This window comes from Staurois parvus, unplaced genomic scaffold, assembly GCF_062004578.1.
Source record: "Staurois parvus isolate SC_StPar_1 unplaced genomic scaffold, SC_StPar_1.0 ptg000149l, whole genome shotgun sequence".
In the NCBI taxonomy this organism is placed as follows: Eukaryota; Metazoa; Chordata; class Amphibia; order Anura; family Ranidae; genus Staurois; species Staurois parvus.
Window position 1 is genome coordinate 4,983,105 of NW_028317945.1, and position 20,046 is coordinate 5,003,150.

General features: G+C 41.5%; 1 protein-coding gene across 1 annotated transcript in view; it reads right to left on the bottom strand.

Moving 5' to 3' along the window:
• The window catches only part of KCNJ4 (potassium inwardly rectifying channel subfamily J member 4), a 339,135-nt gene that overhangs the window by 117,742 nt on the left and 201,347 nt on the right, over positions 1 to 20,046 (bottom strand). Inside the window, exon 2 of the mRNA XM_089674269.1 lies at positions 8,624 to 9,234. Coding sequence (XP_089530395.1) covers positions 8,624 to 8,643 — 20 coding nt within the window. The 5' untranslated portion in view covers positions 8,644 to 9,234. The remainder of the gene's footprint in view (positions 1 to 8,623; positions 9,235 to 20,046) is intronic.

The following is a 20,046-nucleotide window of genomic DNA, read 5'->3' on the forward strand; positions in this document are numbered from 1 at the left end:
TCCAGAAGCACATTTGTGAGGCCAGGCACTGATGTCAGGCAGGAAGGCCTGGCTCGTAGTCTCCACTCTAACTCGTCCCAAAGGTGTTCAGTCAGGTTGAGGTCAGGACTCTGTGCAGGCCAGTCAAGTTCCTCCACGTCAAACTCATTCATCTATGTCTTTATGGACTTTGCTTTGTGCACTTGTGGGCAGTCATGTTGGAACAGGAAGGGATCATTCCTAAACTGTTCCCACAAAGTTGGGAGCATGAGAGAACACGTCTCCACTGCTCTAGAGTCCAGTGGTGGCATGCTTTACACCACTGCATCCGACAGTTTGTATTGCACCTGGTGATGTAAGGCTTGGATGCAGCTGCTCAGCAATGGAAACCCATTCCATGAAACTCTCTATGCACTATTTTGCTAATCTGAAGGCCACACAAAGTCTTAGCTATTGACTCTGCAGACAGTGACTTCTGCGCACTGTGCTCTTCAGCATGCACTGACCCTACTCTGTCATTTTATGTGGCGTACCACTTTGTGGCTGAGTTGCTGTTGTTCCCAGTTGTTTCCACTTTGTTATAATACCACTAACAGTTGACCGTGGAATATATATTGGCAAGGAAATTTCACAGATGGACTTATTGCACAGGTGCCACGCTTGAATTCACTGACCTCTTGTGAGCAACCCATTCTTTCACAAATGTTTGTAGAAGCAGTCTACATGCCTAGGTGCTTGATTTTATCCACCTGTGGCCATGGAGGTGATTGGAACACCTGAATCCAATGATTTTTAGGGGTGTCCCAATACTTTTGAAAATATAGTGTAATTGGCATAAGTGGGAACTCTTCAGAGAGGTTAGACCTGCTTCTTGCTCAAGCAAACCCTAGCCACCGCAGGAGGAATTATAGGGTTCCACAGAACCTCTGTTAAGGAAGGCTGCCCTAGACAGACAATGTTGCTTTTCAAAGGTGCCCAATGTTCTCTTTCAGCCAGAGTGAAGGCATTCTAATACAGGAGGTGTGTTACTGGCCAGATCACCAGGTAAAAACAGGTAAAAAGCCTAAAAAAGAAAATTAATGCCACCACATCTAATGATTGGTAAGCTGTAATATCCCAATCAGTCATAACTTCATGACTTCACTTGTAATATTGAATAGATCTCCTTTTTGTTACCAAAACAGCCCTGACCTGTTGAGGCATGAACTTCACTACACCTCTGAAGGTATGCTGTGGTATCTTGCACCAAGTCATCAGTAGCAGATCCTTTATGTCCTGTAAGTTGCAAGGTCGAGCTAAATGGATTGGACTTGTTTTTCCAGCACATCCCAGAGATGCTCAATTGGATTGAGATCTGGAGAATGTGGGGGTCAAATCAACACCTCAAACTTCTTGTTGTATTTCAAAAACATTCTTGAATCAATTTTGCAGTGTGATACTGCGCATTGTCTTGCTGAAAGAGACCACTGGCATTACAGAATACCTTTTTCATGAAGTGGTTTACGTGGTCAGCAACAATGTTTAGGTAGGTGGTATGTGTCAAAGTAACTGCCACATGAATGGCAGGATCCAAGGTTTGCCAGCAGAAAATTGCCCAAATCATCACATTGCCTCTGCAGGCTTGCCTTCTTCCCTTACAGCATCCTGGTGCCATCTCATGCACAGGTAAGCAACAAACACTCACCTGGCCATCCATATGTGATTGATCAGACCAGGCCACTTTCTTCCATTGCTCTGTGGTGCAGTTCTGATGCTCATTATTGTGTGTTATTGTTAACTGTTGTTGCATTAAGGTCAATCAGCAGCAGCACTGGCTTGTTTATTCTGCTCTCAGAATACGTACATCAGTGCCTGCAGCACTGCAGGAGGAGATTTCTCATCCATAGTTAAAAAAAAGAACATATATGCCCAAGTATGAAGGGGTGGGGGGTGGTCAGTGAGCAGATCACTCCTAAGCTTCAGCATATATTTTTTTCACTTTTTTTGGCACAAATTTCAGTAAAAAAAGTTGTTTTATTGAATTATTGTTAAATTGTTACTGTGTATTATTGTCAATCATTGTTCTATGCTTTGCAGGAACGCCAATCAGTTGCAGTACTGATCTGTTTATTCTGACAGCAGCAAGGTACTGCTCTCAGAATACATACATTGGTGCCTGTAATGCTGCAGAAGATTTCTCATCCACAGTTAAAAAATAACCTGTATGCCCAAGCAATCTTTTACGAACATTTATAGGTAAAGTTGATCCAGGGAATATCTGATTGCCTCTCTGGGGATCAAGAAGGAATTTTTTTTCCCAGCAGGAGCAAATTGGATCTTGCTTTGCTGGGGTTTTTTTTTTTGCCTTCCTCTGGATGAACTGTGGGTGTAGGATTATAACTTTTTTTTTCTCTATGGTTGAACTGAATGCACTTTTGTTTTTTTTCAGCCAGACTAACTATGTAACTATGAGGGGCCTGGGGTGGTTAGAGGGTGAATCGCTCCTATGCCTTGGCATATATTTTTTTCACTTTTTTTCTGGCAGAGATATCTTCCTTCACATTTAATGATCTGAATGGAGGAATCTGTTAGGTTCATTTTTTTGTTCAGCCCACAAGCTGCAGGACAAAAATAACATTACATGTATACCCAACATTAGAAGAGTGGGTGGATGTGTGGCAGAAGCTATGCTGGGCATTAAATGCCAGGCCAGTTCAAAACACCCCCTAAATTACTCCTTTTTGGAAAGTAGACACTCCAAGCTATTTACTGAGAGGCATGTTAAGTCTATGGAAGATTTAATTTTTTTGCCAAACGTTTTTGGAAAATGAAAAAAATGCCCCTTTTTGGAAAGTAAACACCCAAAGGAATTTGTTAAGAGGCATGGTAAGTAGTTTGAAAATCTAAATTTTTTATCACAAGGATTTGAAAAATGAAAATTTAAATACACTTTCGCTTTCTTTCTTCATTTTCCAAAAATTTGTGGCAACAAATGAGATATGGAAAATACTCGCCATGCCTCTTAGCAAATACCTTGGTGTGTCTACTTTCGAAAAGGGGGTCTTTGGGGGGGGGGGGTGTTTGTACTATCTGGGCATTTCAGGGCCTCCAAAACTGTGATAATTAATAAGGGAGTGAAATGAGGAAATTACGCCCTTTGAAAGTCTGATGGTGGACATTGGATATTGGGCCCCTTTACACAACTAGGCTGCCAAAAGGTCTCACAAATGTGGTGTCTTCATATTTAGGAGAAGTAGCAGAATGTATTTTGGGGTATAACTCCATTTATACCCATGACATGTGTGAGAAATATCTCATTAAAGTGACAACTTTGTGTAAAATAATGTTTTTATCTTGTTATTTTCCAAAAACTTCTGGCAAAAAATAAAATCTTCCATGGACTCAACATGCCTCTAAGCAAATAGCTTGGGGTGCAGTGTTAATTTAATTGGTGACAATATTTTTGTCATAGTTTTCTGAGCTGCATGTTTTCTGTGCCGAAAACTAAATGAAAATAAAATTCACTTCCAATTCAGATTACTAACATACAACTAAAACTAAAATGGCATATTAGTCAAAAGACTATGACTATATGTGTTTTGGGGTGTAACTCCACATATATCCATGGGATGTGAGAAATATCTCATTAAAGTGACAACTTTGTCACGTTTTTCAAAAACATGTGGCAAAAAATATAATCTTCCAAGGACTCATCATGCCTCTCAGCGAATACCTTGGGGTATCTACTTTCTGGAAAGGAGTGGGGGGTGTTTGAACTGTGGCAAAAGATAAAATCTTCCATGGACTCAACATGCCCCTTTGCAAATATGAAAAGGGGTCATGGGGGGGGTTGTGCTGTCCTGGCATTTCAGGACATCTGAAACTGTGATAGTTAGTTGGGAAGCGACATGAGGAAATTATGCCTTTTGAAAGCCTGAAGATGGCCATTGGTTTTCTAGCCCCGTATGCAGTTAGGCTCCCATAAAGTCTCACACGTGGTATCCCCATATTTGGGAGAAGTAGCAGAATGTGTTTTGGGGTGGGATTCTATATATACCCAGGGCATGTGAGAGCAATATCTCATTAAAGTGACAACTTTGTGTAAAAAAAGAAAAAATGTTTTAATTTTCTAAAAACTTGTGACAAAAACCAAATCTTCCATGGGCTGAACATGCCTCTCAGCAAATAGCTTGCGGTGTCTAATTTCCAAAAGGGGGAGTTTGGAGTGGGTTTGTACTGCCCTGGCATTTTAGCACCTCAGGAAATGTGAGGTATTCAGAAAGTAAAAGCTGCGTAAATTCTAGTATATACAGTATACCATAGTTTGCAAGACCCCAATAGTTTCATACAAACCAATTAATATGCACTTTTTTGAATTTTTTTACCAAAGACTTGTAGCAGAATACATTTTGGCCTAAAGTTATGACGAAATTTGAGTTTATTGGATATTTTTTATAACAGAAAGTAGAAAATATAATTTACAAAAAAACGATAAACGATAGACTTTTTGTTGCTGCTGAAGCAAATTTGATCATGCTTAATTGTTTTTTTTACTTCCTCTGCCTGTGGTTATAAAATTGTATATATGGAAGTTTTCTATTTTTTTCTATTTGTTGAGCTAGATGGGCTTGTGTCTTTTTTCAACCTAACTAACTATGTAACAATGGAACACTACTGACCGTACAAGATCCAATCGTCGATTTGCACAGGGCTGGTTGAGGGAACTGCTGCTATGGTTGTTAGAGGAGGAGATACTGGCCGGCAAGCAGGATGTACTTGAGAGTACTGCCAGATACTGCCCTCTCTCCTGTGCACTGTCTGCAATACTTCCACTATTCTGTGTGCACTGTCACTCACAACTAATAACATATTCGTCCCCTTCTGAGCAGCTTGGTTCAAAATCGGTTGTGGGTGGGGAGGTACACTGTCAGTCAGAACAGGACTGAGGGCTGCCCTGAGTCCTCTGTGGGATTCAACAAGAATTGTCAAATTTTGTTGACACTTCTTCTTTAAACAGAAGTAAAAAGTCATTGTAGTGGCCAAGGGTGAACCTATTCTGCTGCTTGAAGTGAACAATAAAATTCTTCCCTTCCCCATAAAAGTGGTGCTTAGAGTAAATGCAGGTTGCCAGGAAGAATGTTCTGTCAGCAAGAGGCGAATGTTGCTGGAGTGGGATGATCTCACAGCAGAGAGGTGAATGGAGATGGATGTACTACAAAAGGAGGGTTAATACAGGTTGTCAGGTACGGATGGACTGTGAGTAGGGGGTTAATTCAGGCTGTTGAGAGGGATGCACTGTGAGCAGGTTGTAAAGGCATGCTGCCCACAGAAATGTGTTGTGAACAGGGGGTGAATGCATGTTGCCAGGAGTGGGATTCCCTGTGAACAAGTAATTTGATGTACATAGCAGGAAAGAAAGACATGTCAGCAAGGGCTGGATTTAGGCTGGTGGGAAGTGAGGCAGTGTGACGGGGACTAGGGAGTACATAGTTGCCAACTGTGACGGATTTTCCAGAACGGTCCTGGATTTTAAAGCAATGTCTTCGTCCTGGGCTCCATCCCGAAAATAGGAAATATTACCAGATTGTACAGTGTCCCCTGTTCCGGGTAGCTGGTGCCACAAATCTTCTTCATTCTGAACAGAGAGGCGTGAGGACAGATCACTCCCCCCACCCCTCTCCCTCCTGCCTCCTCCTCCCCACTCCCTGTGAGGCTTGGCAACATGATTGGGTGGGAGGGGGTGTGGCCAGCCTTACAGATATTCGTGCCCGGCCCCTCCTTTTACCTAGGGCAGCGTGAGTGGGTGGAAGGGGGTGTGGCCAGCCTCACAGATAATAGCACCCAGCCCCTCCTTTTTCCTAGAGCAACATGAGCAATGAAGGTAAGTGCTGTGGTGGTGGGACGTATGTAGTGTATGTAGCATGTGTGTATGCAGGGTTGCCAATAGTTTGTATGTTTAGGGACAGTTTGTAAATTTCAGGAGCTGTGTCCACAGTCTCTGTCCATCCCTTGCTACGTGTCCGCAGTCTCTGTCCATCCCTTGCTACGTGTCCGCAGTCTCTGTCCATCCCTTGCAACGTGTCCGCAGTCTCTGTCCATCCCTTGCGCTGTGTCCGCAGTCTCTGTCCATCCCTTGCGCCGTGTCCTCAGCCTCTGATCATCCCTTGCACCATGTCCGCAGTCTCTGATCATCCCATGGGCCAGGTATGCAGTCTCTGACCATCTCCTGTACTACACCTGCAGTCTCTGACCATCTCAATTATGCAGCCTCTGACCAACTCCTGTACTACGCCTGCAGTCTCTGACCAACTCCTGTACTATGCCTGCATTCTCTGACCATAGTCCCGTACTAACTGCAGTAACCTCTAGAAACCAATCAGTGAGTGGTAATGATGTGCTGTAACCTCTAGCAACCAATCAGTGAGCGTGAACCAGTTCTTTATGTTTACATTAGGTTATTTGAGCGAAGTCAATGATTGTGTTTATTTGTTTTTTGGGATGTTGGGGTGGAGAGCAAAATTGCATGGGGGGCCCAATAGAATCTCAGACTGTTTAACCACGCCCCTTTAAGCCACACCCAATATTTAGTGTAATTTAAACTACACCCATTTTTGCAGCGGCACGCTTCACACACAACCATCCTCTTTTTCTTATTAGGTCACACCCATAAATGAATGCCCCACCCCTAATTAACACACTGCTCCATCTACACTGACTTTTTGGTCATACAGGAAAAAAAAGTGTCCCTAAAATTTTTTTTTAAATATTGGCAACTATGGGAGTAGTGAGGTACTAGTATCCCTTACTCATCCACAAGGGAGAGCAGCATCAGGGTACCCCCTTACTTAAAGGTGTACTCTGATGCTAATGAGCCCCCGTGCCGCAGACCCCCACAACCACCGGGCCAGGGTTGTGGGGAAGAGGCCCTTATCCCCATTAACATGGGGACACCGTCCCAATGATGAGGGCACATGGCCTGGTAAGCTATGGGGGGCACTCAATTGCTGCCACCCTTTCCTGCCCTGCCAGACCTGTGCTCGGGTCAAGGGTCTGGTAGGAATTTAGGGGGTACCCCACGCTTTCCCCCCTATTTTTGGGGTGGGGTTCCCCTTATAAGTAAGACTTTTGGGGGGAGCCCTACGCACTCCCCCCATTTTTGGGAGGTGGGGTTCCTGTTAAAAGTTTTACTAGGCCTAAAGGGCCTGATATGGCTTTTAGGCGGAACCCCACACACCTTTTATTTGGGGAATTTTTTACTGTGGGGTCCCTCCTAACCTTCCTACCTGACCTAAAAGGTCTGGTAAGGATTAAGGGAGAACCCCACACTGTATTTAAAAAAAAAAAAAGTTTTTTTTTAAGCAATGAAAAATGGTCTGCCCCTTTAAAAACGGTACTTTTTGATTATTTTGATTTTTTTTCACTGATTCATGTCCCTCAGGGGAGTACCCGAGTCCCCATACCCATTTTATGGCCAATCCTTTGCATATAAGCCTTCAAAATGGGCACTTTTGAATTTACAAGTTCAAGTCCCATAGACTTGCATTGAGTTTGAAGTTCGTGATCGAACTATCATTAGTTTCGAATGTTTGACCACGAACCGAATACAGGGGTGTTTGACCCATCACTAATAAAGTGTATGCACGGTCCCCTGCATGTGGTGAGCATACCAGTCTTCCATATATAAAATTCATAAACTCTGCCACCACAGTACACTAATAGGGAGCCACCTGTGAACATCAGCTCATTGCAGGTGTGCCTTTAATAGATGCTTATCTACCATTCCTTGTACATCCAACCTGGCCAAGTGCAGGGTACGGAAATGACAGCCACTGCAATTAGTCCTGGGGCTACCATGTTTCCATACAATATTTTAGTAATTTAGTCATAGTCAGCAAGTTAGAACAAAGCCTACTTTCCATTAACATTATTGTAACCAAAATTTCTGCTTCTGTCTGGGAAGTAAAGTGGTTTAACGAGTAGCTTGCTTCTTTTTATAAGGGCACAAGAAATATGTTTTTAGTACAAAGCATTATTTTATTTCAGGACTAAATGTTTAGATACAAAGAGAAATGGGGATAAAGAAATAACTGTTAATGAGGGGCTACATTTTTGATTAAAACAAAAAGTGTATCAGGAACAGTATTTTCTCCAGTGATTACATGGGGAAAGCTGTACTCTGCCAGTATAACAGCTCAGTCCTACAAGGTGCAGGGCCAGGCAATGCAGAAGAAGGCGAGGCTCCTGACCCAGCTGCATATTTTCCTTCAGCACAACAACGGGCCCCTGCCCTGATCTAGTGGCTGATCTACAAAGTTTTACATAAAACAATAACAAACATACTGTATACATTTAATTTCTGTTTCAGTCATAACATAGAAAATATCCATCTGACTACGCATTTAAGAAATTGCTTTTGTGGTTTTGCATCTTCTTAAAGTTTATGAGGTCTAGATCCACCTGACCTCTTTTTAACATGACAGTGGACCCCTAAAATAATAGCAAAGATCATTCAAATGGCCATAGAAGTCATGCATAGTAAAATGATACCAGTCTGGTTCCCCCTGTTGTATTTTACCTGGATAATAGTAAAATGATATTAGTCTGATTCACCTGGATATTGCATTTATTTTATAAAGGATTCTTTCTAGGTTATGTGCATTCTTACCTGCTACGAACTGTATCCATTGTTGTTTCGACAGTTACGTTCCAGGAGGCAGACACAGAAATCTGCTTGGTAGAGCAAGGCACTCCTTAGCTCAGGCCAGCTTGCATAACCATCCAAGGCCCATCTAAAGACATCACTGTAGATTAAAAATCCTGATACATTTTTGTAAGCCGTGAGTCTGCAAGGTCATATCTTTGGACATTTGTTTCACAAAAACTTTTTTGTGTTTGGAAATTTACATGAAAGTTCTTTTGTAAGATAAAAAATATGGTGGGTGATTTTGAGGTCTGTAGTCTGTTGCTTTTGGGCTAGGCTCGCCTTTTGGACACAATCCTGATTTGGTCAGCTTTTGAAGTAAAGTTGCGATTTGACTTCAGAAATCCAGTAATCTCCATCATAAAATTTTTACCAGTGCTACCACAGATGCAGAGAATTCGCTTGGCAACTCTTGATTGTGAACCAAGTAATGTTTCTACAGCAGGTGGTACAATATGTCCTTTGTAGTTCATGAAATGTTGACATTAATGTTCTTTGTGGAAAAGTATTGGGGTATCACATGTAGCTAGCAGCAGAGTCTCAAGCCGCCCCCTGGTTGACAATCCACACTCTCACTGTTGGTAAAAGAAAAAAGAAAAATAGCAACAGATAAAAGAAACAGCAAGCCAAATCCTTTGGAAAACCATCTGCTGTAATATGCACAGAGGAGAAAATGGGTTATTTTTATCTGTTTCTTCATATTTCAGTTGCATAATAATTCTTGATAGACATTACTGCATATGGATATGGATGTTAAAGACTGGTAGAAAATCTGCGTGTTTAGTGTCATGTGAAATTACCAGAAAAGTACCAGAAGTCTTTAGAACACATTTCAGCAGCATTTTTTAACAAAACTCCAGCATTAATGTGTAATAATAAAGTGCAGTCCCTTGGAGTGTTATAAATTTAATTGTTACTGGGTTTTCATTGTATAGGTTTTGCCCCCCAAGCTGTGGCCTAAGCCAGTTCTTTGAACTAACTGGGAACTGGCATTCTAACTGAATGCTTAAAGTGGTATTTGCCCCTTTCACATGAGCTGGATCCTGTTTTGCTCAGCAGGGGATTTGTCCACTAATCCCCTGCTGAGCTGAGCAGAGCTGCCGAATGACAGGTCTGTGTCCACTCCACTTATGCAGAGTGGACACTGACACAGCCCGCTCTCCTCTATGGGCAGTCAGATGTATATGGACTGGCTATCCATTTAAACCCAGCTTCCCTCCGATCTGATCCGGACAGGTGGAGGGGAACAGATCCCCCCCTTCCATTTGTTTTTGCTGGATCAGATCAGTGGTAGCTGGGTGTAAACGGACACAAGTCTGTTTACATCTGTCTGCCCATAGAGGAGAATGGAGGATTCAGTTCGGTCCACCTGAAAAATGGACAGGCGGACTGGACCGGATCGCTCGTGTAAAAGGGGCATTAAACCCAAAACAAAAACTGTAATATAATGCAGCTTACCAGCACTTCAATGCTGTGGTTGTATTAGTTTTATTTTATTTTTTTTCCTCTTGCTTTTATCAGGTGATCAGGCCAGCAGCACACTTCCTGTTGTCTATACTCTGGATGAAGGAGCAATAGAGACACCTGTGAACAGCAGCTTTATTATTCTGGTGGTAGGGTAGTATTGGATGCACTAGCAGATTTAGATGATTTAACAAATTAAAGCTAGACTAACTAACACTCTTTAAGCAGTACTGTAACAGTTTATATTTATTAAAAAAAAAAAGATTTGACATAGATGAATACAAAAACAACCATTGTAAGCACGCCTGTCAGTGTTAAATGGTTTGTCTCAACCCTCTAACTGCTACTTTTGCAGGACAGCTTGTTCTGTTGCAAAATGGCAGACTTACTGTCAGGCTCACTAGGTGAAAATAAAGCAAAGAAGGCCTAAAAAAATACACCAAATACAGCCACCACATCTACGAATTGGTAAGCTACAATATAATAAATGTTTGTTTTGGGGTTAAATACTGCTTTAACAGTTCTTGGAAACTGAACATGGGAATGCAGTTCTTGTATACATCTGTGTCATATCCCCACTGTACGCTGTGGTTAGGGGCAGAGTGGTTATCGGACCACTTTGTAAGGCTTTAAATGATTTTCAAAATATAGTCTACAAGTTCTAAAAGTAAACCATACTGTAACCTAGTCATCTTTCGGAGCAAGAAAGCCCAAAATGGACAATAGGGGCATGTTTAAACTGAATGATATGTATGGTTAAAAGAGAAGAGATATTAGAAACATATAGGAAAAAGTGTGTGATGTAGGAGAAATATATGAGAAACAGCATCAGTTTTCACAGCTAAAACAGAGCATGAAGCATGAGTTTTTCAGCGTTTCAGGTGAGGTTAAGATCAGGTTCAGGACAGATTTAGATCAGGATCAGGTCAGGATTTTATCCTGTTCACAACTGATGACATGTGCGATTCAGAAGTGTTCCCATAGAAGTCAATGAGCCTGAATTCGCACCTGAGCCAGATTGCACTGCTCAGAAAACTGATAGGACTCTTTTTCAATTTGCATTGAATCCGCATTCCGATTGAACCACATATATGTGAACAGGCACAATAGAAACCAATTTTATGTCACATGTCATGCAAATTGGATGGGGTTCGAAACACATCCAATTCTTATATATCCGAACCGGCTATTAGGGGTAAAGACAGCAGCATTTAAACTGACAAACATAAGAGAAATTAATACAAGGTGTTCTCTGAGTGGATGAAGTAAGGAGGAGGGGTGGTGACAATATGATCTCCACTCCGTCCAATCATAGAATGTCTTGTATTCATTAGACAACACATGGTGTCCTGTGAATGGTAGCATTGCCAAGCATGTGACCCCCAACCAGTGCCAAGCATATGATAGTGCAGAGGGGAAGCCCCTTGGCCCAATACCTGGGAGATCTCTGCTATTGATGTAGTAGCACTGACTACTTTGAAGATCACCTGCTTCTGCAGCAGCCCATCAGGCATGTGATAAATACTTGGAAACAAATCTTATCCAAGCTCAACTGCTCTATTCACTACGTGGAGACAGGAGACTGGTGCACACTACTGTATATTGTCCACAATATAGGTAGCTAGCAATTCAAAAAGATTCTTAATGTAAATCTTTTTTGGTTACATGAATACAGGATCCACAAAGCTAACTTGTTTTGTCTTCACAAAGTCTTCCTTTCCTTTTCTTCCTTTCATATGTGATACATACTTACATTTGTTGGAATGTAAATATGCAATAAAGAGTATACCTGGAGTTACGTTTTGAATATGGAGGGCTGCTGAGAAAAATATTTTCAAGATAACTGTGCTGGCTAATTTAGTGTAGTACCGGTCTTTCACAGCTGCCTCACTGGTGAATGAGATTGTGCAGTGAGGGTGAAACCCTATAGGACCAGGGGAGTGCTTTGTTAAGTAATTCTTACTTCACAAATGGCTAATGTGACATGGCTCTTAGTTCTGGTGATGTGCTGGATGTTTTCCAGAATGTCCTCCAGTGGCAGGACTCTGACTGCTCAGTGATCATGTGTTAATGCAGTATGTTCAGAAACATTTCTGCCTTTGTTTGTGTAGCTGCTGCATTTTTTAGGATCCATTCACATTTGTGTTTCCATTTACCTAATACACAACAATGCATGACTGTGTTCTTTATTATGTGTTTTTTCTGCATATGTTTAGTCTGTCCCTTGGCCTACAAAGGAAAAACAAATCCTAGCCTATTCTTTTTAGTGCATATGGTTCCCTGCATAAAAAATGCAAAATAACACATCAATCAAACATTTTAGCACATTCCATCCATTGATATGAAAGCGTGCATAACTAAATGAAGCACACTGCACCAGGATAGTTTTTCCAAACATGCATTGCTTCAGTGCAGTTATGTAATCCACACCTTGAGGTATTGGAACAAAGCTGTTGATTCACAGCCATGAGGTCATGATATATGGTATACTGCAGGGAAGCTGAGTAGATGACACTCACATACAGTAGAGGGAGAGATACCTTTGCTACATGGGCTATTTTTTTCTTGTTCCACAGGTGATAGACATGTTGAAAACAAAAAAAGAAAAATATTAAGTACAGTAAAATTAAGCAACCATACCTACTTTACAGAAAGTTCTGAAAGTATTTCCCTTATTTGTATTTAGCTAGTCTTTGTCAGTTAGGGCTTGGTCTAGGGCAGTGGTCTCCAAACTGCGACCCTTTGCTTGTTTTTATCTGGCCCTTGGGGCACTATTTCATCCCATGATACAGATATAGGAGGATAATCCTCCCCACTGATACCAATGAAGTACATGATTCCTCCCAATGACACCAATGATGTGGCACAGTTTCTTCCAATGACACCAACAATGTGGCCTAATGACACCAATGATGGGATATCATTTCTCCCAGTGACACCAACAATGGGACCCAGTTACATCAATGATGGGACACAGTTCCTCCCAAAGACACCAACAATGGGGTCCAATGAAACTAAAGGTGAGGCACAATTTTTCCCAGTGACAACAATGATGGCACACAATTCCTCCCACTACCACCAAAGATGAGGCACTGTTTTTTCCTGCTGACCTCAGGACCTTTTCAACTCCCAATAGCCACAGTCCACAGTATGGCCCCCTACATGGCCACAGTCCTGACCCCATAAGGTCTGAATGACAGTAAACTGGCCCTTTGATTAGCAAGTTGGAGACCCCTGGTTTAGGGTGTCCTTGGACTTTTGAGGGAGATTGGAAGTGTTTAGCCAAACTTTCTTGTTTATGTGAGTGTAGTGGAAAGTATTTCAGGGGAAATATTGATACAGACAGTTTTTATTACCTTATTCAAATGACTGATTCTGCACACAGTGTCTAGTCAGTAGGGTTGGGGACAGGGCTGGATCTCCACTTAGCCTACATGGGCCATGACCTAAGTAAGCAGGGGTTTCATACAGCCACCCACACACACAATGTTGCAGACTTTAAATAACACATTCCTATGTATAATAACAAATGGTGTTTTTTATATTTGCAATAGTGTACCCTGTGCTTATAGTTCCATGTGCTAAGCTCTTACAGTTGAACAGAACTGGTAACCAAAAAGTGTGCAAGATTTTCTTACTCTTCTAGTTGTTGGCTCTAGGTGTAAAGGAAAAGGGAAGATGGAGTGTTTCCTTCATCCTGTCTTCCCCCAGTGCCTGCATGCCTTGTGTAGCTACGATGTCGGATATTTTTTTGTGATACAAGCGCTAGCCAGTCAACTGGGGAAATAGCACAAGTCATTTGCTCTGGAGAAGCTTAGGGCTTAGTTTAGGGGAATTGATGTCAAAGAATAGATAGAAATACCTAGTGTTAGTGTTAGAGAGTGGACATCTCTGCATGTAGTTTGCAACAAGATAAGCTAACTTTCAGGGGGGCTATGAATTCTTAGCCCGTATTGGGTAGTTGCTACTGATCCGTAATAACTGACCACTTTCAAGGAAAAGAACGGTTCAGAATATTTTTCTGTAGAGAGGAAGGAAGTTGTCCCTTTGCATTGATTCAGTCAAGTTGGGAATCCCATAATCCCTATTACCCTATCCAAGTTACATCCCCTAATAAATAACAAAAACCAAGCTCATGGACTGTTCCCTGACTGCAGGTGCAAGGGTGGAAAATGTGTGTTGCCTGGCTGTGCAAAGCTTAGCGTGATCCTGAAACACAGTGGCCCTGAAAAGGGTAACGCTAAAGTTAAAAGCAGAGATATTTTTTGCCTGTCAGTATAGGTCTTGAATGTTATAGTTTTATTTTAATATTAGTAGTCTTTTATAATCTGAGGGCACATTTTAGTCAAATACATTTTAATGATTTTTGTAAACCTTTGTTGGAGAGTGCATGGTTCCACAATGAAAAAAATATTCACACATAATTCACTGCACAAGAAGAACTTGCAATATCCTGCCCAGAACAGAAAGCCTCAATTTACTCAACAGTTTCAAACACAAAGAGCAGTTCATCTATTGAGAGTACAGAGTCCCTAGCAAAGTGGACAAAAATTGATCCCAGGGCACCAGATGATGCCATGGTGAATGGAACTTGGGAAGACTCCAATAATTTTCATCTGCAGATTCCTGACTTCAGTGCGGGAATTCGTGTGGATAAAACTAAAGTACAGTACAATTGATTTATTTGATTGAATTTTTTTAAAGTGCTTATCCAGAACAGTACTGGCCACACTAACATGTATACAGAGTAGTTCATATGGTAAAATCTGAATTAATTTAATTTAATATTCATTCGGATACTGAAAATTATTTTTAAGAAATATTAGGATACTTACGTTGCAAAGAGCTCATTTACTGAAAAAAAATATTTTGCCAGCCAGAAATGGATTTGCTATAAGGCACAGTAGACCTGTGTCTACTGGCAGCATATTAGGCTTTGTTTTCTTCATGATCAGCAGAAATACAGTTATTGTTCTGCCTCTCCAAACTAAGCACTGCAGGTATGATTTCTATAACTGATCCAGTTGTGTAAAATAGATGTAACGTATGATCTCAGTAGAATTGGCAGACGGTGACTTGTTCCAAATGACATCTTGAAGATTGTAGGAAGTTTTTTAACCCCAAACTTTTACAGCTTACAACAGATAAACATCAGATAGGTCAAAAAATCATAGCGTGTCTAGCTCCAGCATAATACAGCAAATGTAGTGAATAGAGACTAAAATATGAAGAAGAAGAAGGGTGGGATTAATTGCATAGAGCATCCCCTAGCTACGGAGTGACGCAAGGAACAATGAATAAAGGCAAACAGACAATGCAAGACCTGCTTTCGCTTATTACATTCAGTATATTCACAGTTTGCTAATCCTGATTAGGACCACTATAACTAAATGTTTTATTCAAGAGAGGTGATCCTGGTAGAGTGGCATTGCTTTGGACACAAAAATGTGTACCTACAGGCCTCAGCTATGGAAATCTGGCCCTACTGAGGGTCTCTCTTTTCCAATTTCTAATCCTACTCTGTATTTAATAAAACAATGTAAAGAATGATAAATACTTAAAGTTACGCCATATTTGTCACCGGTTGACCTAAAAATATACTGTGGCAGAGCTACAGTTTATAGGTTGACTAGAATATAATCTTGAAAAATAGAAAACTTAGAAATGAATAAGTATTTAAACCCAAGCACAAAAGTGTATTGTATTTCAGTTTACCAGTCTTTGGATGTGGTGTTTGCTCTAGATTATATTATTATGTTTTTTCCATTATTCTCGCCTGGTGATACTACCAGTAACATGCTTTGTGTCCTTGGGAGACAATGCTGCCTCACATACTGTTGCGATAGAGGAGCAGCAATGTAACCCTAGGGTGGGGCTACAGAACATTGTTCCCTCTTATTATTTTTTTACACAGCATAGGTGGGAGGCATTCTGTAGTCTTCACGGATAGCTGGGAACAATTCTCACTGATGACAGTCAGCAGCAGCAAAGAGTACAGGAAGTTATCAGCTCACAACTAAGAAGATTTCTGGAAGGATCTTTTCCTGGAAGTATTTTTTCCACTTAATGAAAAGCATGTTCAATAGTACTTTAATGGTTTATTTATAGGGATTACATACACTTGAATGCATATAAGGGATCCCTCATGAGCTCACCATTATGCTTTACAATCTAACCATACAATCTCTGTACAATCACCTTTAGATTTACCAGAACAATATACCTGAACTTCGTTATCAATCTGTATTGAATCAGGCAAGAACTTGTATTGCATAGGTTTTAATAGATTTAAAGGTGATGGTACAGTGAAATTGTAACATGTATGGTGAGCTTCACGCTCAGGGTCCATTCAGATTTGTGTTGAGGTTATACACTGTATAGCAGCGCACGTGATTTTTAATCAATTTCTGTGCTTTGGCATTAAAAATTAATGGATTGTAAAAAGTGTGATTCCAGCTTCAAAGGCTCTCCTAATGTATATCATTCATATAATATAAAGAAATGCTGTAGGGTTACATTCATCTCTGTATACAATGTAGAAAATAATGGCAACATAACCATATAATATGAACTATACCCATCCAGGACAAAAGGGTAAATTCATTGGTGGTTGTAAAGGCTCTTCTATGCATAAAGGTAAAAAAACTTTTTGTGTGCAGCAGTGCCCCCAGCCCCCTCAATAATTACCTGAGCCCCATCCTGATCCATTGATGTGCACAACAGCTTCAGCTGTCCCAGATCTCTGCCTCCTCATTGGGTGAGACAGCAAGTGGGAGCAAAGTTGCGGCTCTGTGTGTGAATGGACACACGGAGCAGCGGCTTGGGAACACGCCTGCTTGGGTACCCCAATAGCAAGCTGCTTGTTATGGGGGCACCCAAAAGAAATGAGGAGCCAGGAGTGCCAGCAGGGGACCGGAGACAGGAGGATCCAGGCTGCACTGTGCAAAACCACTGCATGGAGTAGGTAAGTATAAAATGTTTGGTATTTTACAAGAAAAAAAAAATGAACCTTTAGTATCGCTTTAAGACAGATTACGTATTTTAATTACATTCTTTATTCTACCTTATCATCATTTTCTGATAATCTGTAACCTATAATTTCCATGAATTGTTATTTTTTCTAATGAATCTGTGTTTTACCTCTACCTCACATGGCTTTGTTTCCTGTTATACTTAACAGACACCTCATAGATAGTGATGGGCCAAACACCCCCCCCCCCCCCCCGTTTAGTTCACGGTCGAACATTTAAAAATACCAAACGTTCGACTGCAAACTTCGAAAAGGGACAATGTACTGAGCGTTATCTTACCACATCTCAGTATGCGTGAAGATACCGCTCAGCTACAGCATACCAGGTCTGATATGGATTTTGAGGGGAACCCCCATGCCAAATTTTTCTTAAAATGGTGTGGGGGTCCCCCCCAAAATCCATACCAGACCCTTATCTGAGCATGCAGTCCAGCAGGTCAGGAAAGGGGGGGGGGTGTTGATGGGGACAAGGACCTCTTCCTCACAACCCTGGCTGGTGGTTGTGGGGGTCTGCAGGCAGGGGGCTTATTGGAATCCGGAAGCCCCTTTTAACAAGGGGGCCCCCATATCCCAGCCCCCCCTCTCATGTGAAAGAGTATGTGGTACATGAAAGCACTACCCATTCACAAAAAAGAAGTGTAGTGTAAAAATGACAAGTCCTTCAATAAAAACAAAACATAAAAAAAAAGTCCCCCGAAGTAGATCTGATGTCAACAGCTAACCTGAAAAAAAAAAATACCACTATGCTCTCGACGTTAGCTCCTGCTATCTGACAACTGCACCGTGATGACAGTTCTTAAATACTGCGATGATTTCAAAAGGGGGCGGGTTACCCCGCCCCCTTGTGGCATCATCACGTGCTGTGATTGGCCAAAACATTGTACCTGACCTGTGTTCAGATGCAGGGGTGGACTAACCATTTGGAACTCAGGCACTGCCCGAGGGCCCAGGGTCAGTAGGGGGCCCCATGAGATGCCCCTGGTACCTTTTTCATAGGCTTTTTTGAGTTTGGGCAAGGACACAGGGGCCCCATGATCCCCTATTGCCCGGGGGCCCCATGAGTTGTCGGTCCGCCCCTGTCAGGTGCATTACTTTGGCCAATCACAATGCCCTGTCAGGGCGCAGTGCGTTGTGGGGCAGCGGGTGAACAGCCCACTGAACGCCCTTACCGTTTGTGTGTTTAGTAAACACATGAACGACCAATGTTCGAGTTGAAGTTACGTTCGACTTGAATATATTACCCATCACTACACATAGAACCTTAGAATTATTCCCTGCCAGAAACCTTTTCAGTTTTACAAGAGTAATACCTACTGCTGTAATTTTTTCAAATTTATTTTTACATACATGTTTATTGTAACAAGTTAAATACTTTAATAAAATACAATAAACACTGTGCATGTGCAGCACCCTCCTACGTAGGTACCAGGGTTAGATAGGATAAGTTAGTTAGTGTTTTTGATAGGTAAATTTAGTTGCCTATTTAGTAGTAAATATTTGCTAGGAAAAAAGCATAGTTAGCTCACTGTTTGGGTGAGCTGTGATCATTTAGTTAGGTCTGCTTTGTGTGCTCAGCTGCTGCTAGTCTGCCTGGCTTCCTCTATATTCAGGAAGCTGTAAAAGTCTGGATGATAGGTGTGGAGATATGCAGGTGGCATCATGAATGCTGATACAGCCTCAGCCTATCCCAAAACGAGGGTCTCTAAGGCATGCTGGGTAACTGTATATATTAAGTGAGCACATATGACTCTAGGTCTTTCCTGGATAGGATTGTCCAAGACTGGGAGAAGGCACATTGCCCTCCCAGGTATCTACTGCTGTGCAGCCTCGGGTGGGTAACCTGAGGGTCTGAATGCTGTCTCATGAAGATCTGGTCTGGTATCATGAGGAAGGTATCCAGCTGTTCTTGGGCTTTGTAAGTACAGATATCCCTAAAGGATCTTAGAGACTGTGTGCTGTTTAACCCCCTCTGGTGCTAGGAAGTCAGCTGTGGGTCTAGCAAAGGGAATACTAGCTGGTGTTCCAAAGAGCTTTGTCCACCTGGACTACTTTTAAAGGGACACTGCTCTGGAGCTCTAAAGAAGTTACTGCTACTACTTTATTACTACTGCCTTAAAGCTGAAATCCACTGTTTGATTCAAGCTTGGACTCTAACATAGCTTGCCCTGAAGATTAGATCAAGTCCCCCAATGTACATAGTTCCTATTTTTGGAGTATCCCACTCATCTCTCTCATCCCTATCCAAGTTCTCCAAAAATAAAAACAACACTCCTAGACTGGTTATTGGAGATGTGAATGAGCCTATGTGCATGGCTGTGGGGCAAAGTAACTGGGGAGGGCCTGGAAAGTATTCCTGTGGCTCCTACAGCAATAGTGCTACACATGAAATTATCACTTTGTAAATTGGGCAATGTGAAGCTTCTTCAAATATGATAAAAGTAGCACACATGAAGACATGCAATACAAGTAAAGGCATGCACAAGCATCACCTTTGTGATACTGACAGGTTTACTTTTAAGAAAATCAAGTTCTGGACAGGTGGATTCCAAAATTTTACTGCTGACATCCTTGAGAATAACACCATAATAGCAATAATAAAAAACTATTATTACATTTGTATTCCTGTTATGTTGATTTAGTGATATCAGAAGGGAACCCAATGTAATTAAAGTATGCTTCTTCACTACAGAAGAAAAGGTTTGGAAGTCAGCACTGGATACTGGTGCATTATGAAGAGTACCCTTCACAAACATCCTCCAATACTGGGCATACAAGCATATATTACCCTCCATGTTGTGGTCCTATAAAACACAGTGGATATGTTACATTTGGACAGAATAAACAGGAATTAGAACACCTGTCATGTTTTTGTTGCTGTCTGTTCCCCCGTTAG